Raw genomic sequence first — 27,879 nt, 5'->3', positions numbered from 1 at the left:
GGGTGCGTATATGCTTAAGCAGAACATCGCCAGGTTCCTCCTTTAGCTGGACGCGGTTAGTATGCTCCTCCATGCCGCGGAGAAATTAGAGGGGCGAACGGCCAGGAAGAGTCTCCCCCCAAGGCACGGTTGTGGCTGTTTGTTTTCTTTTTTTTTTTTTTTTAAATATTCATGAAAGACCCACACACAGAGAGAGAGAGAGGCAGAGACGCAGGCAGAGGGAGAAGCAGGCTCCACGCAGGGAGCTCGACCCGACGTGGGACTCGATCCCGGGCCTCCGGGGTCACGCCCTGGGCTGAGGGCGGGCGCTAACCCGCTGAGCCACCCGGGCTGCCCAGTTGTGCCCGTTTTTGTAGGGAGATGTTTATGTAAAGTCCCGGTTCAGTTACGGGTACGTGCCAGGCTCTCAACAGGCACCGCTGCTGCAAAGGGGTGGACAGTCCTGCCCTCCAGGAATTTAATTTGAGGAAAGAAATCCGTAAATTCCATAGATGCACGCAAGTGGCAGCAGGTGCTAACTCTTACGCCTCAGTTCCTTCATGGGGTTGTTGGAATGATTAAATGAGGGTTTTTGTTTTTGTTTTTGTTTTTGTTTTTGTTTTTGTTTTTAGGATTTTATTTATTCATGAGACCCGGGGTGGGAGGGCAGGGGGCAGAGAGAGAAGCAGGCTCCATGCAGGGAGCCCGACGTGAGACTAGAACCTGGGACTCCAGGATCACACCCCCGGCTGAAGGCAGATGCTCAACCACTGAGCCACTCAGGTTACCCCCCCCCCCCGCCCCCCATTAAAGGAGTATTAAAATATGTCAAGGGCGGGGCAGCCCCCGCTGGTTTAGCGCCGCCTTCAGCCCAGGGCCTGATCCTGGAGGGATCGAGTCCGGGTTGGGCTCCTTGCATGGAGCCTGCTTCTGTCTCTGCCTCTCTCTCTCTCTCTCTCTCTCTCTGTGTCTCTCACGAATAAATAAATAAAATCTTTTAAAATACGTAAAGGGTTTGGCATAGTATCTGACACTAAACAAATATTTAACTATTAAAGGACTGTTATTAACTGTGATCAAGGAAGGTGTCATTTGGGCTAAAGCATGAAGTACTAATACGAATCTGCTAGACAAGAACTGTGGGTATCCCAAATAGAATGGTATATGCAGCATGTATGCGGCGTTGAGGAGATGAGGAGTATGCAAGGAGGTTGGCTTGTATGGAGTGTGGTTTATCTAGGCAAATAGCAAGTGGAGCTGAACGGGGAAGAATGGGACTGGATAATGAAGGGCCTTGTCTGCTGTGGGTTGAGTTTGGACCGTTGCACAGATGATAGGAACCACTGAAAGGAATTCACGTGAGAGTAGCATGATCGAATTTGATTTGGAAAGCCTGGTATGGCTGTTAGGAGGACTGAGCACTCTAGCAGAGTCTGTTAGGGGACTGTTGTTAATTTGCACAAGTAAGTGAACTAAGGTAGTATAGTGAAGTTGGAGATTAGGGAATTTGAGATGAGGTAGGGGGCAACTGAGGTTTTTGCATTAAGCAACAGGGAAGGTAGGGAAAACGGTAAGTTTGGAAGCTTTATTAACCAGTGGTTAAGAACTCAACGCCTAGATTCAGTCTGTCTAGGTTCATGTACCAAGTTTATCTCTTTTCAGGTCTTTGACCTTTGGCGAGTTCCTTAGCTCTTTGGTGCTTCAGTTTTCTCATTTATAAAATGGAAATAATAGCACAATAACCCTCATGGGGTTATAAGGATTAAATGAAATGATGTAAATAAAGCATGGTTTCTAGGGCATATTAAATGCGCTATAAAATTTAGAATTAATGGACTATAATGATGCCATACATTAGCATTCTTTTTTAGGTTTGAAGTGGGAATATCCGCCACTGCATAAGGAAGAGTGGCTGATCTCCATCTGGAGTAGTGGGGGACAAGAGTTGGGTGATGAGGATTTTGGTTGGGGGTGGGGAGGGTACCTGAGTCACCCCAAAACTATGATTTTTAGAGGAATGAGCCAGCCATGTTTTCCTTTTAAATGGCAACTAGTATGCCAGTTACAGCTGAGGTAAAAACAGATGGCTTGACCTTCTCCCACTTATTCTAACCTTCACTACACTGACTTCTTTTGATCTTAATTGTCTCTTCATTTGTTCCATTTGGATTTGGTAGTCTAGCTCAAGAGAATTTGATTTTAGTGTTTCTCAGTTAGCAACCCCTGTGATAAAGCATTAGCTTTACAAATAACTACAGGTAATTCTAAACCCAGTCATGCTCCTAGTAAACTCCTAGCATAATTTCAAGACCCCATTCTCCCACCTCCATCTGAGAAAGGAAATTTGATAGTCCTTAGATACCTGTTCAAAGAGATACTTGTTTATGAAGCTAAGAAATGAAAAAGCCACTCTTGTAGTGGGCATTTGGGAAGTGGAGATGAACTTATTTTTTCTTTTCATTCTCTTAAGTGTTCTTCACAGACCAAAAGTTTTTAATTTCGATGAGGTTCTCAATTCTTTTTTTTTTTTTTTTTAAAGATTTTATTTATTCTTAAGAGACACACACAGAGAGAGAGAGGCAGAGACATAGGCAGAGAGAGAAGCAGGCTCTCTCTGGGGAGTCTGATGTGGGACTCGATCCCAGGACCCTGGGATCACACCCTGAGCCAAAGGCAGATGCTCAACCACTGAGCCACCCAGGCGCCCCTCAATTTGTTCTTATATGGATGTCTTATCTAAGTAATCTTTGCTTAATCAAAGGCTGCAAAGATTTTCTTCTGTGTTTTCTAGAAATTTTGTAATTTTAGGTTTTACATTTAGATTTATGATCCACTTGGCCGAAATTTTGTATAAGGTATAAGGATCAAAGTTTACCTTTTTGCATATGAATGCAATTAAAAAGACTATCCTTTCTCCATTGGATTACCTTTGCTAAAAGTCATTTGTCCTTATTCGTGTCCATCCATTTCTGGACTCTGTTCTGTTCCATTTTCTTGTTTTATCTGTTTGAGCACCAGTGTTCCACTCTTTTGATTATTGCAACTTTATAGTAAATCATAAAATCAGGTGATGTTAGCCTTTCAAATTTGTTCTTTTTCAGTTATTCTGGCTATTCTAGGTGCTTTGCACTTCCATGTGTATTTTAGAATCAGCTTGTCAATGTCTTCAAAAATATGCTGAGATTTTGAGAGGCATTGCATTGACTCTGTTGATCAATATGTGTAGAATTCATATCTAATGATATTTGAGTCCTTTTATCAATGAAAAGGTTGATCTCTGCCTGCATTTTCCGTCTTTGTGCCATAGCCTGCAAAGTCTCTCAGGTCATTCTCTCCATTGATGTATCTATTATTTCTTTTGGCAATATTTTGTAGTTTTCAGTATATAGGTTTTGCACGTCTTTTATCAGATTGATCCCTATGTATTCTGGTTTTGATACTATTATAAATGGTGGTATTCTTTTACTTTTGATTTCTGATTTATCATTGCTAGTATATAGAAATATATCTTTTTTTGTTTTGTATTCTTTCATGTTGTACCCTGCAACCTTTTTAAACTCACTTACTCTGATAGGTTCTTTTCAAAGTTTATCAGATTTTCTGCATAGATCTTTTCATCTGTCAATACACTTTTACTTCCTTTCCAATTTGGATGCCTTTCATTTCCTTGCTTTATTGTACTGGCTAGAACTTCGAGTACAGTTGAACACAAGTGGTTGAAGTGGACATCCTTTTCTTTGTCCTGATCTTAGGGTACAAGCATCTGTCTTTCAGAATTAACTATGATATAACTGTACATTTTTCAGAGGTGTTTTTACGTGATTTAGAATATTCCTTTCTAGTCCTAGTTGTCCGAGAGTTTTTATCAGAATGGATTTTGAATTTTTTTCAAATGCTTTTTCTCTGTTTATTTGAAAGTATTGAAATTTTTTTTCCATTTTGACTTACATTGATTAATTTTCATATTACCTTTTTGGGGAGATAAACTTCTCTTATGTGTTACCCTTTTTATTGTTTGATTTGGTTTTCTAAAAGTTTATTTAAAATTTTAATTTTCTATATTCATAAAGCCTTTTTCCCTCTTCTCATCTCTATGTCTGGTTTTGGTAATAGGCAATGCTTGCCTCATGGAATTAATGGGAAAATATTTTGTTTTCTTCAATTTTCTAGAAAAGTTTATGTAGAATTGACATTATTTCTTCCTTAAATGCTTGGTAGAATTTACCAATAAAATCTTGTCTTTACCAGTAAAGACAATTGGACCTAGAGTTTTCTTTGTGGAAAGATTTTAAACTGTAAATTTAGTTTCTTTAATAGGTAAAGAGCTACTCAGTAGTCTGTTGTATGGGTTTTTATTATTATTATTATTGTTGTTGTTGTTATGTATTGTATACAGAGACTCTCCACAGATTTCATATATCCAGAATTTTCTCTCTCAGGTCATTAAGCTGGAGCAATCATAAGCCTCACTTCATTTATTTTGCATCTCTAATCATCATTATCTCTTGTCTAGTGTCTGGCAAACCATTATTTATTTGCTTTTGGTTGTAATAAGTGGGAAGGTAGTCCTTGTTACTTCATTTTGGACATAAGCAGAAGTCCTATTCAAGTTACCCTACTTTTGAAATCTTAAACACGAGTTTCTTATTCCTGGTATAACCATTCTTTGGCTTCATCATGACTTCTATTCTTTTACTCTTCATTTTCCTCTATATCTTTAAGTCTTTCCCAGCTTGTTTTTATTACTTTCTCTTTTTTTAAAGATTTATTTATTCATTTGAGAGAGAGGGAGTGAGCGTGTGTTACACACAAATGAGGAGAGGGGCAGAGGGAGAAAATCTCAAGCAGACTCCCTGTTGAGTATGGAGCTGAATATGGGGCTCAATCCCACAACCCTGAGATCATGACCTGAGCCACCCAGTTACCTCTGTTTTTACTAATTTCTTATAATATAGCTTATAACCATTGCCCATCGGTTCATCTACTCTCTTGTTAGTGATCTTAATATGTTTATAATCTCGGCTTTTTTGAGTAGCACATACTGGATAATACTTCATCCCTTAATTAGTTGTTTATGTTGCCTTAATAGTTCTCACACCCAGCTGTTCAATAACCATAGATAAAAAACTCAACTCTCTAGATAAGTACCACCACAAACTCAAGGTTAACTCATAACTAAAAAGTGATCGAGCTGGGATTTGAACCCAGGCCTTCTAGTTCCAGTGTCTATATTCTTAATGTCTACTCAACAAAGAGACTTGCAAGAAAAAAAAAGGGGGGGGGGAGCCTGTTTCACTGATGCGCATAGAAACTAAAATCCTAAATAAAAGAGGTGACTGGGTAGCTCAGTAGGTTAAGTGTCCCAACTCTTGATTTCAGCTCGGGTCATAACCTCAGGTTCGTGAGTTCGAGTCCTCCCATCAGTCTCCATACTGGGTGTGGAGCTTGCTTAAGATTCTCTCTTCCCCTTCCCCTCTCCCTACTCCTGCCTCTCCCTCTCTTAAAAAATATCCTACATAAAATATTAATCCAGTAATGAATGTATGTGTGTGTGTATGTATGTGTGTGTGTGTGTGTGTGTGTGTGTATATATATATATATATATATATATATATATATATATATGCCTTTGTATAATTGTCTTCATATTGGGTTCATCCCAGTAATAGTTAGCATTAAAAATTACTGAATACAATCAAGAAGACCTAGGTTAATGGAGAAACCATTAACATATTAAATTTGTAGATTAGAATACTCAATATATTAAATATGTCAGTTCTTCAACAGATTAATGGTTAGATTCAGTGCATTCTTAAACTTAGTTTTAACAGCATCGTTCTAAAATCTAGTGGGAGAGGGGCACCTGGGTGGTTCAGTTGGTTAGGTGACCAACTCTTGATTTCAACTCAAGTCGTGATCTCAGGATTGTGAAATGGAGCCCCACATCAGGCTCCCCACTGGGTACAGAGTTTGCCTAAGGTTTTCTCTCTCCCTCTGCTCCGTCTCCTTACCCCCACTAGTACACACATTCTCTTTCTCTCTAAGAAATAAAAATCTAGTGGAAGACTTAAGAATAACCAAGAGAGTTTTAAAGAATATCAAGGTGGGAAATTTTACCTGTCAGCTATTAAGACTTAAAATATCCAATTATTAAATCAACATTAGATTGTCATACATAGGTCAGTGGAATAAACTAGCAAGGAAAAGACATATATATGAAACTTGTTATCTGAAAGAACAATACAAATCAGTGCTAGGATGGTCCTAGGATAATTGGCTATCCAAATAGGAAAGAAAAAATAATAAAGATCCGTTTCCCACATATATAGAAAAATCATTCTGATATTTTGATTTAGCATCCAAAATTTAAAAAGATTTTTCACAAAAATAAACTCCTACTAATAGAAAAATGGTTAAAGAATATGACAAGCCATTACAAAAAAAAAATGAAATTTGAAGAACTAAAAAATGAAAAATCCCAGTTTCATCAGTAATCCAGAAAATGCAATGCCCAACAGTGGAATAAGTGTTGAATGAAGGAAATAGTAGTTACAGTAAAATTTTCTCCAGATTAAAGTCAATCTCTGAGGACTCTGTTTCCCTCAGTAATTCACAACTGACTTCTGAACCATTTTAGTTACTGAGAACTCAGATTTAGTGTTTTTTCTTATTTGAACACCCTATCAGGTAGGGTGAAAAAAGATTTGCATTGGAATTATTATATCCATGACCATAACTACAATCTCCTCTTGAGAGGAGTGATAGGCAGAAACTAGATCCTATATGGTGCTAAAATTTTAGTGCTGTGTGTCAAGTTAACAATCTTAAAAGTTCTGTGGGCAACAATAAAAACATGGATAATTTCTTTTAAACTCGGTAAAAAATTAAAAACCATTTACCTTATCAGTATTCCATGATTTCTTTATCGGAATCTCATCTATTTGTCATATTTTGCCACTAAATTATCTGTACTTTAAAGGAAGAAACTATTATCTGAAGTTCCCAACATAGAATGTGTATACTACATGTGTGCATTTTATATATGCATTTTTAAAACTTGTATTTTAGTATGTATTCCATATATATGTATATGTGCTTATGTATAACATGTACAGAAAAGTAAATAAAACAAATATAAAGCTAAGTGAGTGATTTCCAAGTTCAAAACTCATATAACCACAATTCAGATCAAGAAATAGAACATTTCCAGGATCTCAGAAGACCCTTAGTAATCATAATCTTTCCCTCTTTCTCAAAGGTAATTAAAGATAACTAAGGTCTTTAATTTTACACTATGGTTTTGCTTGTGTTTGAGCTTTATATAAATGGAATCATAAACCGTGTATTCTTCTGTTTTGGGCTTCTTTAACATTATATCTTTGAGATTTATCCATATTCTTACATGTAGATGTAATTTGTTCACTTTTGTTGCTATAAAATATTCCAGTTTTAAATTTATCATGTTTATCTCTTCTTCTTTTGATGGATAATTGCAGTTTCCAGTTTGGAGGCCATTGAGAATAATGCTGTTTTCAACATTTTTTGTCATGGCTCTTGGTGCTCACGTGCACACATTTTGGTTATGTATATTCTTAGGAGTTATGTATATGTTTAATTTTAAAGTTATACTAATTTACATTCTCACCAGCAGTGTATAAAAGTTTCATTATTTTACATTGGCACCAACATGTTCTCTAATTTTAGCTCTTTATTGTAATTTTATTTGTATTTTTCTGATGCCTAATTAGGTTGAGCAGCTTTTCCATATTTATTAGCCCCCTAGGTAACCTTTCTGTGAAATGCCCACTCATGCCTTCTTACCACTTTTCTATAGGATTGTCTGCCTTTTTTTTTTTTAATTTTTGTTTATTTATGATAGTCACACAGAGAGAGAGAGAGGGGCAGAGACATAGGCAGAGGGAGAAGCAGGCTCCATGCACTGGGAGCCCGATGTGGGATTCGATCCCGGGTCTCCAGGATCGCGCCCCGGGCCAAAGGCAGGCGCTAAACCGCTGTGCCACCCAGGGATCCCTGTCTGCCTTTTAATTGATAGTTTTTTGTATATTCTAGGTATCCGCCCTTTATCTATCATATATGTTGGGAATAATTTCTCCATGTTCATGTCTTGTATTTTTACTCCTAGAAGTGTCTTTGGTGAACAGAAGTTCTTAACGTGGTTCAGTCTGTCAGACTTTTTTTCATTTATGGTTAGTGTTTTTTGTATTCTGATTTAAAAATCTTTCCCTACCTTAAGATTATAAAGATATTCGCGGGACGCCTGAGTGGCTCAGCAGTTGAGCTTCTTTCTGCCTTTGGCTCAGGGAGTGATCCCAGAGTTCTGGGATCCATTGCCACATTGGGCTCCTGTAGGGAGCCTGCTTCTCCTTCTGCCTATGTCTCTGCCTCTCTGTGTGTCTCTCATGAATAAATAAAAATCTTAAAGATTATAAAGATATTCTATTCTTCTCTAGAATTTGTTTTGGCATTCACAGTTATATCTTCATTTCACCTAGAACTGATTTTTATGGATAATGTTTTATTTTTTGAGGACATCCAGTTGACCCAGAACCAATTTTAAAAAGATTATTCTTTCCCTTTCACTGCCCTGGAGTGCACTTTCAATTATCATTCAGGTGTCCTAAATGAGCATGTATGTGTCTTTGTGTTCTTTATTCTCTTCCATTGATCAATTTCTTATTTTTATACAACTATCACACCACAGTAAATCTTAATGTCCAGTAAAGCAAGTCCTCCCCCACTCCCTTTTGCAAGAATGTCTTAGCTATTCTTTTTTTTTTTATTTTTTTTAATTTTTTTTTAATTTTTATTTATTTATGATAGGCACACAGTGAGAGAGAGAGAGAAGAGAGAGAGAGAGAGAGAGGCAGAGGGAGAAGCAGGCTCCATGCACCGGGAGCCCGATGTGGGATTCGATCCCGGGTCTCCAGGATCGTGCCCTGGGCCAAAGGCAGGCGCTAAACCACTGCGCCACCCAGGGATCCCTGTCTTAGCTATTCTTGTTAGGTTACTACCTGTTTTAAAAGAATCAACTTTTAAATTTCTGCAATATCATCTTTTGGAATGTTAATTGAGACTGCATTGAATCTATCTATAGATTAACTTGCGGAGAACTGGTATCTTTACAATACTGACCCCTGTAAACCTTGAGTATCTCTCCACCTAGTTAGTCTTTTTCTCCTGAATGTTTCATAGTACACAGTCTTACACATCTTTTGTATAAATCTTTTAGATTTATTCCTTGACATTGGGTTTTTGGTATGGTATTAGAAGTAATATCTTTTATTATTTTCTAACTTTATGTTGTCATTATACAGAAATATAATTAATTTTTGCACATTGACTTTGTATCCAACAACCATGCTAAACGTCACCACTATTCTAAGAATTTATCTGTATGTTCTATGGGATTTACCTCTATCTACACATGCATAACTCTGGTTAATAACAGGGTTTTTTTTTTCCTTTTCTGTCTTTATACCTTTTATTTCTTATTGCATAAACTTAGACTTCCAGTACAGTGTGAATAAATGTCAAGAGAATTTGTCCTTGTGTCATTCAATTTCCAAGGAAAGTTTTCAACATTCTCATCCTTATGTATGATATTTACTGTGCATTTATGTAGAAATCCATTGTTATATTAAAGAAATTAACTTCTGTTCTTATATTCCTGATGCTTTATCATGAATATATCTTAAATTTCATCACTGTAGCTTTTGATTGTATTTGTTGATCTTTTTTGTGTGTTTATTTTCAATTTCTTTGGGGTGGGCTTATCTTTATTAATCCCTTGATGCTCTTTGAGTGTAATTTGCTTTTCTTCTAACTTTTTGGGATAGACCTGTAGTTTATTGACTTAAGCCTTTTCTTTTCTACTATATGCAATAAAGCTATAGATTTCTTTTCGGGGGCGCCTGGGTGGCTCAGTCAGTTAAGCATCTGCCTTTGGCTCAGGTCATGATCCTAGGGCCCTGGGATCAAGTCCCACATTGGGCTCCCTGATCAGCAGGGAGCCTGCTTCTTCCTCTACTCCCTGTTTGTGCTTTCTAGATCACTATCTCTGTCTCTTTCTCTCAAATAAATGAATAAAATCTTTAAAAAAATTTTTTTTAAAGATTTCTTTCTAAGCAGGCTTTGAGGTATTACATTTTCACTGTCAGTTCAAAATACATCCAGATTTGTTTTGTAATTCCTCTTGTGACCCATGCATGGGTTATTAAAAAGAAATTTCTGAACTTCAAAATGTATGAAAATTTTCCTTTTACTTTTTGGGTTTGATTCTAGCGTAATTGCCCTATTGTCAGGTAACATGCTCATTTTAACTTTCAGTCTTTCTGAAAGTTGAGATTTACTCTCTTGCTAGGAAATTATCAGTTTTTAATGATCCATGTGGGGCAGCCCGGGTGGCTCAGCGGTTTAGCGCCGCCTTGGGCCCAGGGCGTGATCCTGGAGACCTGGGATCGAGTCCCACGTCGGGCTCCCTGCATGGAGCCTGCTTCTCCTTCTCCCTCTGTCTCGGCCTCTCTCTCTCTCTGTCTCTCATGAATAAATAAATAAAATCTTGAAAAAAAGATGATCCATGTGATCTTGAAATAATGTTTTGTACATCTGTGTTCTACAATATTTTTATTCACTTCAAAATATATACAAATTGGGACGCCTGGGTGGCTCAGCGGTTAAGTGTCTGCCTTCCGGCTCAGGGCATGATACTGGAGTCCTAGGGATCGAGTCCTGCATCAGGCTCCTGCGTGGAGCCTGCTTCTCCCTCTGCCTATGTCTCTGCTTCTCTCATGACTAAATAAAGTCTTTAAAAAAAAAAAAATACAAATCACCTTATGCTTACTGAGAGCACTTGGCTTTATTCCAGTCCTTCATTTCTTTATCTCTTGCTCCTATTTAATTTGGAATTTTTGTCCTGCCATTTCTCTTCTGTGTGGATATTTAGCCTGGAACAGAATTTCAGTCAGTTTTCACTATTGGAAAAAAATGTGGCTATAGTTTATCTTTTCAATTCTTTTCACTTCTAGTAGCAAGAATAAAGTGGAGAGTTTTTGTTTTGTTTTGTTTTTACTTCTGCTAACCTGAAGAGTAAACTAAGAGAAACAGAGAATTAAAGTTTATGAAATCATAAAAATTAGTTCTTTGTAGCTCTTTTTCCTACTGGCAGTAGGTAGTTGACTTACAAGTATAGAAGGGCCTTTTCTTAAATTCCAGAAACGTGTTCAAATTGATGGCTCATTTTGGGAAGCAGTGAAGACTAGCAGTTTTGCATTGGTTATATCAGATAATAACTACCTTGCTTGTAATTTTTAAATCTTAAGCATCAGCCAGTGAACTACAGATTGGTTTTTTTCCCTCTTCGTTTCAGATCAACGACTAAATGAAGTTCTTAGACGGTATCAGATGGAAGATTTTTCCAAATATTCATTGGTGCAGGTATGTAAATTAATTGATGTCTAACAAACTAGGTTCAAATTTGGTTGTAAATATGTTCATATAAATATATTTAGGGTTCTCATGTGAGGTTGCTTACAACACTGAAATTTGTTTACAACTGGGATTCTTGGAAAGCTTGTTTTTACTTAATAAATGTAGCTCTTGGACCATAGAAATTGCCCTTATTTTTGGAGTTAGAGCTTATGAATTATGTATGATGTTAAACTGTCTTGAGTTCTAAAATGAGAATCCATTGACATTTTGAAACCTCCTAAAATCATTTCTTAAGATACATTTCAGACTAAGTTTTAACTTGAAATTCTCATAAATGATGGCAAGTGAAAACTAAATCAAAATGGTAAATGTTTGATTTACTGTTATGTATTTATGACATTATTTTTATTTCATTTTAAAGATTTTATTTATTCATGAGAGACACACACAGAGAGAGAGAGAGAGAGAGAGAGAGAGAGAGAGAGGCAGAGACACAGGCAGAGGGAGAAGCAGGCTCCATGCAAGGGGCCTGACGTGGGACTCGATCTTGGGTCTCCAGGATCACACCGTGGGCTGAAGGCGGCAGTAAACCGCTGAGCCACCTGGGCTGCCCTATGACATTGTTTTTAATATTTCTTTCCTTGTGTGCATGTTCTTATTTAAGTATTCTGTTAAAAAAATTTTTTTCAAGCAACAAAGTATATTTATTGGTGGACTCTGAGTTACACAATATTAAAAACAGTAGTTCCTATATTAGTGATAACTCCCTACCAATTTAATAAGGAAGTGTTTTACTTTTGACATCAATGAATCTTGTAACTAAAACATATTGTTTTGGGACACCTGGGTGACTCTCAGTCAGTTAAGTGTCTTACTTTTGATTTCAGTTCAGGTCATGATTTCAGGGTTGTGAGATGGAGCCCCTCATTGAGCTCCACTCTGGGCATGGAGCCTGCTTGGGATTCTCTCTCTCCCTATCCCTCTACTCTACCCCTCACATCCCCCATCACCTCCGCTCAAGCGTGCTCATTCTCTCTCAAAGAAAAAAAAACAAAAAAACTATTTTTAAGGTATCAGAAAGGTTGTTTTTAAGAAATTATAAAGGGATAGTTTATCTTGTTGACTTGACTCTACTTATCCTTATAGATATTTTTATTGTATTCTGAACATTTAGCCTGCTGCTCTGTTTTTATTTACAAAGACCAGACTTAAGTTCCAGAGGGTCTTAATACTGTCCATCCACCAAGTTAATCATGATACTGTTTTTCTTATGTTGTTACTCATACATAACTAAGAACTGCTATCACTTAGGTGGTAGATAATCTTCCATAATACAATAGGCCCTAAATTTTGCTCTTTTTTTTTTTTCTGCTTACTGTCTTATAGAATATGCCTAAAAGGAGGATTCAAACAAAAGTGTTTTTAAAGCCCGAGAAGATCTCTGGGCACAGTATTGTATCATATCTACTATACACGATATGTAGCTGGTTTTATCAGATAAAACAGTGATTCTAGGTAGCCCTTTAGAGGTACCTGCCTTATACATTGTGATTATAATTAATTAAAGCCTCAAGGCTACATACCAATACTGTGCCCAGAAGATCTCTGGGCATAGTATTGTATCATACCTACTGTACACAATATGAAAGCTGGTTTTATCAGATAAAACAGTGATTCTAGGTAGCTCTTTAGATGCACCTGCCTTATACATTGTGATTATAATTAATTAAAGCCTCAAGGCTACATACCAAGTAAGATTAAGTCTTCTTTTATTTCATAATGTAGTCTTCTGTGAAATTACAGCTCCTTTAATTCCCTAAAGGTACATACTCTTCTTTTACAGGTACTATTATAGTCATACAATCAGATAATGATTCCTAGCTTTTATTATTGGTGGTAGTATATTGTTACTGTCTAAGAGTCTTCTGCTGTTCACCATCTCTTTGAAATATGTTGCTTTCTCAAAGCACCTTTTCCCATGGATCTTGCCTTTCACTGCATAGTTTGCAGTGATGAGAAAGGAAGTGGTATAAGAACATGAGAGAGAGATAATAATCTAGTTTCTAGCAGTAAGGTCCATATCCTTGGCCTTATGTAGTGTATTCTTTGGTTCTTTACCTCAGAAACATCATTCTGGTTTCTGAAAAAATGTTCAAGAGAAATTTTATTTTTATTTTTACTTTTTACTGTGTATAGTAAAAGAAAACACATAAGTAGGAGGAGACCATTATCAAAGGTTATGTGAAACCCAGGAGCACTGGCTGAGATCTCATGTCACTAACTAGTGATTGCCACCAGCAACAGAAATCCTTCATGAATTTTTGTTTGCCCTTTTTGTTGACCAATGTTTCCCAGGTGCCTAAAACAACTCCAATAGTTCATGCTTTTCCTTTTTTCAAGATAAAATCCTAATGAGATGCTCTTCTCCTTCTTCACACTGGGAAAATTGCCAAGACTTGTATTAAATGAACAATATTGGAAAGATAAAGCTGCCAGAATGTGTTATTTATTTCTTATATTTTAAGTTGGAATTTTAAACTTGATTTTCTATAAAAACTATTATAAGTGATAGTTTTAAAATTCTTTTGTGCTGTCACTATATAATGATCATTTAGGGTTTCCATGGTTCAAAGAAAGTTTTGTGAAATGCTTTAAGGTTTTTTTGTGTAGTATTGTTTCATAGGAAAATACACAATACATTTATAATAACTAACAATACATAAATTGTATGGATTTAAACTGAAAGTTGGATTTTTCCAATGTGTCGAATAGCTTGTATATTTCATATATTTGGTTCATTATACTTTAATAGTTGATTCATCTTTTATTTATTTATTTTAAAGATTTATTCCTTTATTTTTAGAGAGTGCATGCACTTGTTTGCATGGGGGGCAGGAGGGAGAGGGAGTCTTAAGCAGACTCTGCCCTGAGTGTGGAGCCTGATGCAAGGCTCAATCTCACAACCCTGAGATTAGGACCGGAGCCAAAATCAAGCGTTAGACACGTAACTGACTACACCACCCAGGTGCCCCAATCATCTTTTTAAAAACTTCTTATAATTGTAATGTAATCTTCTAAAGATATTTTAAATAACCACTAATTTTTTTTAAGATGATTTATTTATTAGAGACAGAGAGAGAGGCAGAGACACAGGCAGAGGGAGAAGCAGGCTCCATGCAGGGAGCCCAATGCGGGACTCGATCCCGGGTCTCCAGGATCATGCCCTGGGCTGAAGGTGGCACTAAACCGCCGAGCCACCCAGGCTGCTGAGTAACCACTAATTTCTTGAATGGTCCCTTCAAGATTGTTTTGAAATTTAATTGTCTTTCTATGATTATTTTGTGTTTTTTATATAAATAGTATTTCAAGTGGCATTGCTTTCTGATAGTGTGGTAGTGGACACTGACAAATTTGGAAAGATTTTAGTCAATAAGGTGGAAAATTTCCCTCTTTTCCAATTTCTTTGTTCCTACCTTTTTTCCCCCCTTAAATATCTGTCTTTTCTTACATGTAAGCTAGTTAATTCCTCCTTATAATCTCTGCCATACCAGTGCATGTATGTACTGAGGGATTAGTGTTTTGGTTCTCTTTAAACTTGCTGGAGGGACAGGGGCAGAAGAGTAAAATTGGACCAAAAAGAGACCCTGGGGCAGGAAAGAATTTGATATGCTTGCATTATATGTAAGAGCTGGTCCCAACTATAATCAAATAATAGTTATTTGAAAATACATTGAAAGGAACAGGAGGGCCACTACTGTTGATCATGAGTTAAAAAATATAAGACTTCATAGGTAAAATGTAGCAAACTACCTGTACTACTTGAATTGAGTCAAATTACTGGCTCTCTCAGCCAGCACTGTCCAATCAATAGAACTTAGGATGGTGATGGAAATCTGTAGCTCGGCGCTGTCCAATAAGGTAGCCGTTAATCACATGGGACTTTTGAGCACTTGAAATTAAGCTAGTATAACTGGTAGATGCTTTATTTTATTTTCATTTTAAATAATTTAAATTTAAGTAGATGGATGTAGCTGGTAACTATTGCGTTGGCCAGTGCAGTTCTTGACTCTCCTTCTGTTGGAATTATTCAGGTTCAAAACGTTGAAGAGTTGATTTTGCATCATCCCATGATGATATTAGAAAATCAGTGATCCCAGGAGGCGCCTGGGTGACTCATTTGGTTAAGTGACTCTTGATGTTGGCTTGGGTCACGATCTCAGGGTCATGAGATCGAGCCCCATGTCACGCTCTGTGCTGAAAGTGGAGCCTGCTTAAGATTCTCTCTTCTTTTCCCTCTTCCCTTCCCTGCTGTCACAAACTCTTACTCTCTACAAATAAAGAAAGAAAAGAAAAGGAAAAGAAAAGAAAATGATTTAGCACTTTAAAGAGAGTCTAATTGTAAGAGTTTAGTAACTTCTTACTCTGTACATCAACCTTCATTGATAAATGATGAAAATCAATCTCCTCATGAAATGAATGATTTGCTACAAACTCTAAAATATGCAACAACACTCAAAAATGCTAGCCAGCCTATATTTTCTTCCAAATGATGGAGAAAGGTACAATTAACATATTTCATAGCCAGTAATATAGATTAAAGTAAGGGCACAAAATTAAACATTCAGAATTATAATTAGAATACTCAGTGTATAGTTTCCTCAGAGGAAGAGAAGTGTCCAGAAAACTTGTCTACCCAACTGTAATTCAGTATTTTTGTTATTCTTTCTATGATACACTCTCCTTGTCATCTCAGTCATTTTGGGATGAAAATAAATAGAAATTAATTGTATGTTATCTATTATTAAAGATATATAAAATTCTCTGTAGGTTTCTTTTATTTAGGATAGTTTGTCTAAATTTTGTTTTAGAGAATATAAAAAGGATATTTATAAATGCTTTTATTATTTTGGTGAGCTTAGCTTAGTGAATAGGCTTGTTAGTTTTGTACACCTGAAGCTAATGACATGTTAATTATATTTCAATTAAAAATATGTAAACAACATTAATATATGTAAATATACAAATACATATATAAATGCTTCTTTAAAAAGATTTTTTTTTTTTTTAGTGTCTCTACACCCATCATAGGGCTTGAACCTACAACCCCGAGATCAAGAGTCACAATTCTATTGAGTGAGCTAGCCAGGTGCCCCTCTGTAAATACTTTTATAGTCAATTTCAATCTTACTCTCCCAAATTGATTTTTTCCAATAGATGTTGAATTGTTAAGTCATACAGTCTTTTACTCTAAAATTTTCACTGACAAGTGAGAAAGGATTGCTGAATCTTTATTCTTTCAAATATTTTTCTTATATTTTGATTTTATCATGTTTACAATCATGTAATTTTTATAATTCGGATTATTGGTCATTTATTCTTATGTTAGTATTTCCTTAGTAACTATCATCAGAAAATAGTTTCAGAACAGTGTCTTTATAGAATTTAGTTTAATATATATTGACCACCTCCTTTATGTAAGGCACTATGCCAGAAGCTGTAGTGATACGGAAATGTGTATAATAAAATTACCATTTCACAGGAACCTAAAGACTAATAAAAATATTGGCTGAGACAAATGTTAAATAGGTATAAGGCATATTATTTGTATCTTCACCTTAAAGCCAAATATGGGTATCGGGGAGGGGAAAGGAAATCATCTAGAGTTGGAAAGATCAGGGAAAGTTTCTGCCTGAAACTTTCTGTTGGGTACTGAAAAGTAGGTAAGATTTCAAAAGAACTTCAGTGGAAGCCTGTTGGGTACTGAAAAGTAGGTAAGATTTCAAAAGAACTTCAGTGGAAGCTAAAAGAAGGGGTAGTGGAAAGCATTGCGGATGGACCCACTGGCATGATGAGAAGCCAAAGGAGGTGAGAAAGTGGAGGTCGTATTTAGGGAGTAAAACATACTTCATTTTTGATACTGTGTTTGGCATATATGAGAGAAGTAATGGAAAATAGCATTAGGAAGGGTAGGGTGTTTGTATTTAAACTGTAGAGGGCCTTCAATGGTTAAGTTGAGTTTGAATTTAATTTAGTAAACACTGAGCAATTATTAAATACTGTTTAGAAGAATGATAAAGTGGAGTGAAACATAATAGGAATAACAATTAGGAAACTTAAAATTGATGGATGGGAGATTAATGAGGGCTTGAGTTATTTTGTAGAATGCCATCCATCTCTACCTATTATTCCTAACAATGGTAGTTGATTTGATTTTTATAAAACTCCTAAGAAATTTGAGAAATAATTTTAAAGTTTGAACTATTTAATTATTCCAAGAAGACTTTTAATAACTTTTGAACAATTGAAAATTAAACTATCACTTGTCAGTTAATTACTTAAATAATACAATAACTATTTTTAATAGCCTAGGATTAAGTAAATCCTCCTCTGAAATTACATAGACTGCTAGATGCATTTATTCTTTAATCTGTCAGGGGTCTCTGGAAGTTTACCTTTTTGTCTGGTTCCATGTGAACATGTCTGTTGAGGCTTTGTATTTTGAGAGCTAATCCTTTCCATGTGGGTTGAATGCTTATAATGTATACCTTGGTTAGCCAATAGATTTTTCATCCAAGTTAAAAAAGAAAAAAAAAACAAAGATTTATTAATAGTTTTCTGTATGTCAGGAATTATGCTAAACACTTTACATATATTATTCCTGTATTTAAATTTATATATTTCAAACATCAAAGTGTAGAAGATATTCAAAATAATATCTGTGCAGCTACCACCTGATTGTGTCCATTGCTAGCTTTTTGCCATGTTTATTTCTGGTCTTTTGTTGTTAAGAAATAAAACATTGCAGAAACAATTCAGTCTCTCTCTACATCTTGTCCATTTCCTTCTATCCCTTCCCAGTGGTAATTACATCCTTATTAGTGTTTTTCAATACTCTAGTGCTCCAATTTCTACTATATATGTTCATATCTGAAATAATTTTATTGTATTGTTTAGCAAGTTCAAAATCTTATATAAAATACTGTATGTATCTGACTGCAAAACTTGCTTTTTTTGCTCAACATTATTTTTAAGAATTTGATACACATATCACAAGTTCATGCATTATAACTGTTGTCCACTACATTTCAATTTCACACAGTGAAATTGACCACTGTGTGTGGTCTAATAAGACCACAGGTTATCCATTCTCCTATTGAAGGGCATTTGGATTTTGTCCAATTCTTACATTTTGCAGTAATGCTTAAGCATGTTACTAAATATGTCTCTATATACTGCACATCTGAGAGGTTTTTTAGGATGTATATCTAAAATTGGAGTTTTCTCATCTTCAGGTTTACTCGAAATTGTCAGAGGTGGTTGTACTTGTTTACATTCCCATTCATGGTGTATGAAAGTGCTTCTTGTAAAACATCCTTCTGAGCCATTGATGGCATTGTCAGGCATTTTGTTATCGTCAGTGTGATTGGTGTAAAATGATAATCTCACTGTTGTTTTATTTGTATTTTCCTAATTATTAATGAGGTTGTGCTTGCCTTTATTACTGATCTCAGATTTCCTCTTTATTTCGCCCGTTAATACTTTGTTCACTGACACATGTAGAAAGTTCTCAATTTGTGAGTTTTCATATATCTTGTTTATATGCCTTCTAGTGGAAAAGTTTTAACTTTTAATAGTCATGCGTCAGTGTTTTACTGTTGCAACTTAAGTCCTTCGCTAGCATAAATGGACTTTCCATATTTAAGTCTTTAATCAATCTGGAATTTATTATTGTGTACTATGTAGGAAGGATGTCTGGTTTCTCCTCTGTATAAATAACTTCTAGAAGTAACCTATTTGTTTTTGTGATATGTCCATAGTAATGCATATAAATCTTACTAATTTCTTGAACTACTTATGAGATCCTATTGTATTACTTTTGTTTAGCTTATTGATGGACATTTTTTTCTATTACAGTAAAAGCTGTACTGAACATCTTGTACATCTCCTTGTGTTTATATGTTTATTAATACTTTATACTAGATATTATTCATTTATACTAGATATTTGGTCATGTTACAAATGTTGCTGGTGTTTTAACTTTGTTTATGGTATTTTCAACTGCATAGAAGCTTTAAATTTGGATGTTGTAGAATATTTCAGTGTTTATGCTTATAGATTTTATTCCTGGTGTCTTCCAGCTAGAAAATGTATTTTGAGTGAAAGTACACAAGGCACTACTTGTATATTAGTGAACAAAACAAACAAAAGCATCTACATTAAGAAAGCTTTCTCTGTCCCAAGGTCAAAAATGCATTTTCTTTCAACAATTGTTAAATATTTTTAAAACATTTGGATCTCTATCTGTATTTTATTTTTCCATTTAGTCCATACTGGAGTCTAATTTTGTTACCTAACACTGTTACTTGAAAGCAATATTTTGTCTATTCAGTCATATTTCCATTTCTTATGTACCATGTTTCTAGAAGTGTTTGAATCTATTTCTGTATTTCCTATACTTTTCTGTTTGTTACTGTGTCTGTACCATAGTGTTTTAATTACTCTGGCATTACATTGTTTTGATATGTAGTAGGGCAAGTGCTTTCCTCTTTTCTTCTTTTCCTTCCCCTTGCCAGTTTTTTGCCAAGTTATCTTGGCTCTTGCGCATTTACTCATTCATAGGAATTATAAAATTTGCTTAAGATAAAGTTTTATAAATCATTCTATTGGAATTTCTTCTTGGAATTGCACTGCAGTTGCAGTGAATTTTAGAGAATTGATATATTTACAGTATATCAGGTTTTTTTTTTTTTTTCAGTATATCAGTTTTGACCTTTCACGTATCCATGAATGGTATAGTAGCGTTTATTTATATCTTCTTTTATGTCCTTCAGTAAAGTTGATTTTTCAGTAAGTTATTGCAACTTTTTTTTTATTATTGTTATTCCCAGATACGACCTTTTGTTAGAGTAGTGAATAGGGTATTATTTCCTTTTACATTTTCAAATTATTGCTGGCATTTGAGAAAGCTGTTCTGTTGATCTTCTGATAACTTAGTATATTCTCTTATTAGACCTAATAATTAATAGCTTATACGTAGTTTTCTAGGTAAATGGTCAAATTGTCTATAAATAATAATAGTGTTGTATCTTCTTTTTCAACCTTTAAATTTTGAATTCTCTACCCTGGTTCCGCTGAAGTTAGCAGTGATAGTGAGTAGCCTTGTGGTATACTTCACTTAATGCAGTGCTTTTGATGTTTTACGATGAAAGATAGTAATTGATGTAAGTTTCCAGTAGATATTCTTTATCAAGTTGAGAAAATTCTTCCTACTTTAAGTTTGCCGAGAATTTTTATTATGCATGAATGTTATAATTTACCAAATAATTTCAACATCAATTTAAATGATTACTTGCTTCTCTTTGTCTTTTTCAATTGCATTGGATTTTCTAAGGTTGTGAAATTCTTAATTGTATTAAATTTTACACTACCATCAATTTTGGGTTTGGATGATGTGAGAAAACATTCTAAGATACAATATCCTCTGTTATAGGAAGCTGTCTTCAAAGGAGATGGAGATGACACATTAGAAAACACAGTAGTTGATCGAAGGTAAGATTGAGTTACCAGAAAAATGGTGTTTTCTTAAATATACTTATTATTGTTAAAATAATTCCTTTAGTATTAAGATTGTTTATTTCATACTCTGCTATAATTAGATTTATTTTTTTTAAGATTTTATTGATTTATTAGAGAAAGTGAGCACAAGCAGAGAGAATGGCAGAGGGAGAAGGAAAAGCAGACTCCCTGCTGAGCAGGACTCTATCCTAGGCTCCTGGGGTCCTGACCTGAGCCAAAGGCAGATGCTTAACCAACTGAGCCACCCAGGCACCCTTATAATTAGATTTAAATATTAAATATACAAGGGAGAAAAAGCCAGCATTATAGTAGCTCTCAACTGGAGTGATTTTATATACCTCATATTTGTAACATCCTCTGGAGCTTCTAGGTATAATCTAAAACCAGCCCCCATAAGTGGAGAGCAAGGAGAAACTGAAGGAATAGTCAGACCACTCCAGATTGGTAGGTGGCAAATTTATTAAGCAATAGAATCTATTTATGAGGTTTATCTTCAGAGGTTGGGGTGACAAACTAGATTTCCTCACCTGCCTGCCATAATCTCTAACATTTGTGTAGAAACTTTAACTTGATTCAGTCACATACGCAGGAGGCCTTAACTGGGTTCATGTATGTACCCAGTATACATAGCCTCAGTATTACATTACTACTATCATTAGACTTGGATACTCCATACCTTGGAGCTGCTTCTGGGAGGGGGGAATGCAAGGAGAACACTATTCCAGGGATAGGTACTGACTGGTGAGAAGCCTCCAACTGCCCAGGTTCAGCTCAAGGGTCAACTGGCAATTGTCTTCTTGATGAACTCCTTCATTACCTCCCTTCCCTCCATATTTGACAGTATCTGGAAATAAATAATTGGGCTAAGATTGAGAACAGGAAAAAGACAAAATATGGATTGTTATGGAAACATTTAACATTAAAATGTTGATGTTCAATTTAATTCACATGTTATACATTAACCTTTATTTAAACAATATGTCATTTTTAAATTATATATTTTTTCTTTAGCTTTTTAGCTCCTCTTATTATTGAGTATGATAAGCATCTGGAAGAGCTAAATGGACAGCTGAAGTATTACAAGGTATGAAATCAGTTAACAAGCTTTTTATAATATTTTACTATTAAAAATACATTCTTTTCAAAAACATGGATGAGGAATAAAATATTTAGGCATAACTAATCAATTCTTGGCTGTTGATAAGAGAGAGCGTGTGTGTGTGTGTGTGTGTGTGTGTGTGTGTTTAAAGACTATGTTCGTTTTTTTTTTTTTTTTTAAATCCAGTGTTTCCTGGCTCCTGATATCTCCTTGAAACATCTCTTAGATGCTTGAAGCTCTTAAACTCATTATTTATATGCTTACATCTTTACTTTTCTCCCAGGGAGACCCAAAACCATCTCATACTTTTAGACCTTTCTCTTTACCTTCTTTCTACCTGTATTTCCCACTTTTTGGAGAATGGAATTACCCCCTGAATTTCAAATATTATGTCCATCAGATTTTAGATGCATTTGATCAACTTCTAATATGAGCTTAAGCTGTGGCAGCTTTTGTCTGAAATCCTTAGTAATGAAGGTTTATTTTTAGGAGTAGAGAGAGAGAGGATACATCTGAATCCTAGAATTTCTAAGATTAGGATATATAGCAGGCTCATGGGGAACAAGAATAATAGCACATTGTTCAAGATACAGTCTGAGATTCAATGATCTACATTTTTAGAATATACCTAATATTTGTAATCTGTTTCTTTGATTTTAAATTTTTTTTAGTATTTTCCTCCCAAACTTTGACCTTTCCGATTGTTAGATAACCATACAAAAGAAGCATTTGTTAAAGAGATAACTTTGACCTTTCTGATTGTTGGATAACCGTAAAAAGAAGCATTTGTTAGAGATACTATAGATCTCAAGCTAAGCCCACCAAGAGGTAATAAACTTCCTTTTTTAGAGTTTGAATATACTCATCATTGTGTTTGCTTTAGATACAAATCCCTGGATCAGTTCAGTTTGGTAGCAAGGTTGATTTAATGTAATGCAAATGAAAAAAAGTATAGCAATGTTATATAAAAACAACACCTTAAGAATGGGGCTATACAAGTGGCAGATACTAAGAACTTTATCTACACCTCTTTGTCTTTTCTCTTCATGCAGGGACAAGAGATCCTACCATATATATTGAAGTCTAGTGCATAATAAGCCCTCAATTTTTGATGAGTGAATGAAAACCAGGGCTTATTAGAACAAGATGACTAGTTTTAGCTAAACAATCTCCTATTTATAAATTAATGGATTGACTAAAAGGATTTTACTAAAAGAACACATAATGCTTCCATCTTCTAGAAATAAGTTAGGTTTTCTGTTGCATTTGAAATTATTTCTACTTTCATTTCCAGAGTTTATCCTCTAATATATAAATTTACGAAGTGATCCTGTTAGACCCAGCTTCAAAAACAAGCAGTTCTTTAAATTGCAGTTCCTATTTTAAGTTAATTAGGTATTTTCCTGGCTTTTACTATGAGCTTTTTTTTTAGCCTGTGGTCATTTAAGTTTGAACCGACCATAGTAATGTCTTTTAATCTTTCTAATTGACAATTAAAGAGCAACAGAAAGCTGTCTTCTGTACAAAATGGCATTTTGCTTTTATTTTTAGGGCTAGTGAGTTTACAGTTTCTGCTGAATTCACTCAGAATTGCCATAATGACATATAGTGTGATTGGTATAAAATGGGATAACTAGTTATCTTGAATTCCACTTCTAAATTTTTAATTTTTTATAATCTGATTCATACATCTCTTTAATCAACTATTTTACTAAGGTGTTTAGCTTCATTTTCCCATTTAGCATTCTCAATCTAAGAGTGATTACTGAATTAATTACAAGAGAGAGAAAACGGTACCAGAAAGCCCAAGTGTCTATAAGAGTAGTTGCTACTTTTAGAAAGATGCGGACAGATACATCTAAGAACAGTTGCTCACATAGATATTACTGATTAGAACTAGTTCTTAGGATTTATTGACCTAGTAAAAAAATAGTGTATCTTGAGAGCAAGAAAAGTATTGCTATAATTCTCTATATGAAAGATTTCCTTCTGAAGATGTAAATAGTAAGGGGAAATTTGATATGAGAGAGGTACTGCTGAGATTGTTTCCCTCCAACTATTAAATATTCTGAAATATTTTGCAGTAAAGAATCTTTAATGTGCCCATAATGATTCACCCTTAATCCTAGCTATTATTTATATATAGATACATATTCTAATTATTTGAGTAATTTGAGTGAATATTTTTTAAAATCACTGATATTTTTGCAAATTTTAAGATCAGTTTTTTTATTTATTTTTTATTTTTTTAGATCAGTTTTTTTTTTAATGATAAAATGAGGATAATTACTACAATAAAGTCCAGACCTCTTAATTAGCATGTCATTCAAGATCTGTTGCCTCCCTTTCCAGTTTTCTTTCACTGCATCATCGCTTAATGTGTGGTCACTTCTCAATTATCTGATAGTGAATGCACTCATTTTGGTTTAATTGTGATTCATTCACAGCAGGGACCTGGGAAAGGTTCACCTTTCCCAAAGCTAGCTTTGTATTTAGAGCTGGCTGTTACTGATTTCCTAGATCAAGCTGCCATGAGCTTCTCTGGTTGCAAGGGAGACTAGAGGGGCTTGGAGCATTGCCTGTCCCACCCTTCCCTTGCCAGGTTCACTCCAGGCTTGGCTCCTCTAGTTTCGCTGACGATACCCATATAAGACTAATGAACATATTATGAGTTGATGGCAGTTTTGTTTTAAGTGCAATTTTACATGGCCTCCTTCCAGGTCTCCCCTTGCCCATTTACTCTTATTAGGAGCTGACAACTATGCCTGTGTTCTAATATTTTTTACCTCTTTACTTTATTTTTTTTTATATAATTTTTATTTATTTATGATAGGCACACAGTGAGAGAGAGAGAGAGGCAGAGACACAGGCAGAGGGAGAAGCAGGCTCCATGCACCGGGACCCCGACGTGGGACTTGATCCCGGGTCTCCAGGATCCTGCCCTGGGCCAAAGGCAGTCGCTAAACCGCTGCGCCACCCAGGGATCCCACCCCTTTACTTTTTATACATATTTCTCCCTACCTGAAATGCCTTTTCTTTCCTGTTGAAATTTTACAGACCCTTTATCTCTTCAGAGAGAATTAAAAAAAAAATCATACCAATGTAATTCTCTTTACAGTATATATTTTATTCTCATTTGTATTTTAATTAGTGATTCCCCTTTTTTCCATTTTTCCTATTGAAGTATATGTTAGTGATGATATAGGTTTATCATAGCAACCTTATATAGTATGGAAAATTTAGATCATTAATAAAGGTGATGAATAAAAAACTGAATTACTACTAAAGAAGATCTCTATTTTCTTTTTTGCCATTAACATTTTTCTTTTTCTAATACAAGTTCTTATATGAGCTTCAACTAAACTAAAGTGAATTAAGAACACATTCAGGGTATGGGGATCATCTGGTATTTGTTATAGCAACATGCTGAGGAGTATCTCTTATCTGTTTTTTTGTAAACATCTATAAATCATAGGGATTGCATTCGTAAATATTCCTCAATGTGTCATATAAATATTTTTCTTTATTTCAAAATGAATATTTTATTATGTTCTGTGTAAAAACATCCATATATTCTAGTGCTTATTAGAAGTAAAGAATCTTTGTTTCTTATCAATAAACTAGTGCCATAGAATCCAACTGCTTGCATAGGAATGGATTACTTAATGGAGACCTGACTGCAAAATGTATCACTACAACCATATTTTAATCTTTCAGAAACAGATGGGCGAGATGAAACTACAATTTGAAAATGTCATCAAGGAAAATGAAAGGTAGATCAGTGAACTATTGATTATTTTATTGTTATCCTAAGTAACTTTGACTGTTGTTATTTGATATTTTATTCATTAAGTATACTGGTTATGAGTGCAGACTCTAGAGCCTGATTTCCTTTTTGACTCCTAGGTCCATTACTTACTTACTAGCTATGCAACCTTAGACGTTACTTCATCTCTTTGTGCTTTAGTTTTCTCATCTATGAGTTGAAGATAAGAACTTATTTCATAAGGCTAACTGTAGGGGAAAACAGGGTATATAATAAACATTTTATAAATATTAGCATCATTAATAGCATAGTTTTGTTTTGTTCTTAAGGTGGTTGAATCTATCCATCATTTCTCTTATGGTTGTTATTGTTTGTGTCTCTAGCAAATGTCAGCCTGTGATCATAAGATCTCATATTTTTGGCTAAAAATGTTTAAAGTTTCTTTCTATCACAAGTTTCTTAATGTTAACTTTTAAAGATAATGCAGCTGGGCTGAAATCTGATACATCTTTTGTTGTTGACTTGTATACCTAGAACAAAAAGTAATTAATTTTAGTTCTAAATTCATTTAAAGCATGGGCTCATTTAAAGCTAGCATTCTTTTGTTTGCATTTAGCTGTGTTATATAGCAGTTTCCTTTTTTGTTGTTGTTGTTGATTTATCTTAGTGCAATAAATGCTCTAGAACTCTAGAATTCCCATGGAATTTATATGTCTTGCTTGTGACATTTTGTCACCTCCTCCCTCCCATTTGAAAAAAATATGTTTCACTATTTCTCATCTCTTCTAATTTCTGAAAGCTTCATATGTTTATGCTACCAACGTTGGCTAAAGTGTAAAATAAATCATTTAATTGGGTTTTCAGTTTTTCTTATTTGTTTTTCCTCCTGGAAAAGTTTTTCTAACTTTAGCTTTTTTATGATTTACTGTTCTTTCTCCAAAAAATTATTAAGCTATGCTATTCCCTTTTGTTGTTTTCTGTTTTTATTGAAGTTCAATTTGCCAACATACAGTATAACACCTAGTGCTCATCCCATCAAGTGCCCTCTTCAGTGCCCATCACCCAGTTACCCCAGCCCCCCACCCATCCACCTCCCCTTCCACTACCCCTTGTTCGTTTCCCAGAGTTAGGAGTCTCTCATGTTTTGTCTCCCTCTCTAATTTTTCCCACTTATTTTCCCTCCTTTCCCTTATAATCCCTTTCACAATTTCTTCTATTCCCCGTATGAGTGAAACCATATGGTTGTTGATTGTCCTTCTCCGATTGACTTAATTCATTCAGCATAATTCCCTCCAGTTCATCCACATCGAAGTAAATGATGGGTATTCGTCCTCTCTAATGGCTGAGTATTCCATTGTGTATATATATACACATCTACTTTATCCATTCATCTGTCGAAGGACACTGAGGCTCCTTCTATGGTTTGGCTATTTTGGACATTGCTCCTATAAACATTGGGGTGCAGGTGTCCTGGCGTTTCACTACATCTGTATCTTTGAGGTAAATCCCCAGCAGTGTAATTGCTGGGTCATAGGGTAGCTCTATTTTTAACTCTTGAGGAACCTCCACACAGTTTTCCAGAGTGGCTGCACCAGTTCACATTCCCACCAACAGTGCAAGAGGGTTCCCCTTTCTCCACATCCTCTCCAACATTTGTTGTTTCCTGTCTTGTTAATTTTCCCCATTCTCACTGGTGTGAGGTGGTATCTCATTGTGGTTTTGATTTGTATTTCCCTGATGGCCAGTGATGCAGAGCATTTTCTCATGTACTTGTTGGCCATGTGTATGTCTTCTTCCTCTGTAAGATTTCTCTTCATGTCTTTTGCCCATTTCATGATTGGATTGTTTGTTTCTTTGCTGTTGAGTTTAACAAGTTCTTCATAGACCTTGGATACTAGCCCTTTATCTGATAGATCATTTGCAAACATCTTCTCCCATTCTGTAGGTTGTCTTAGTTTTGTTGACTGTTTCTTTTGCTGTGCAGAAGCTTTTTATCCTGATTAAGTTCCAG

The 27,879-nt window shown here is 35.2% G+C and overlaps 1 protein-coding gene across 1 annotated transcript in view; it reads left to right on the top strand.

Moving 5' to 3' along the window:
* The window catches only part of SCLT1 (sodium channel and clathrin linker 1), a 176,835-nt gene that overhangs the window by 282 nt on the left and 148,674 nt on the right, over window positions 1-27,879 (top strand). Inside the window, exons 2-5 of the mRNA XM_041759726.1 lie at window positions 11,366-11,433; window positions 20,918-20,976; window positions 22,015-22,087; window positions 25,820-25,875. Of these exons, the coding sequence (XP_041615660.1) occupies window positions 11,366-11,433; window positions 20,918-20,976; window positions 22,015-22,087; window positions 25,820-25,875 (256 nt within the window). The remainder of the gene's footprint in view (window positions 1-11,365; window positions 11,434-20,917; window positions 20,977-22,014; window positions 22,088-25,819; window positions 25,876-27,879) is intronic.

Source organism: Vulpes lagopus, chromosome 6 (assembly GCF_018345385.1).
Source record: "Vulpes lagopus strain Blue_001 chromosome 6, ASM1834538v1, whole genome shotgun sequence".
Taxonomy (NCBI): domain Eukaryota; kingdom Metazoa; phylum Chordata; class Mammalia; order Carnivora; family Canidae; genus Vulpes; species Vulpes lagopus.
This window is presented reverse-complemented; position numbering and strand designations above follow the sequence as displayed.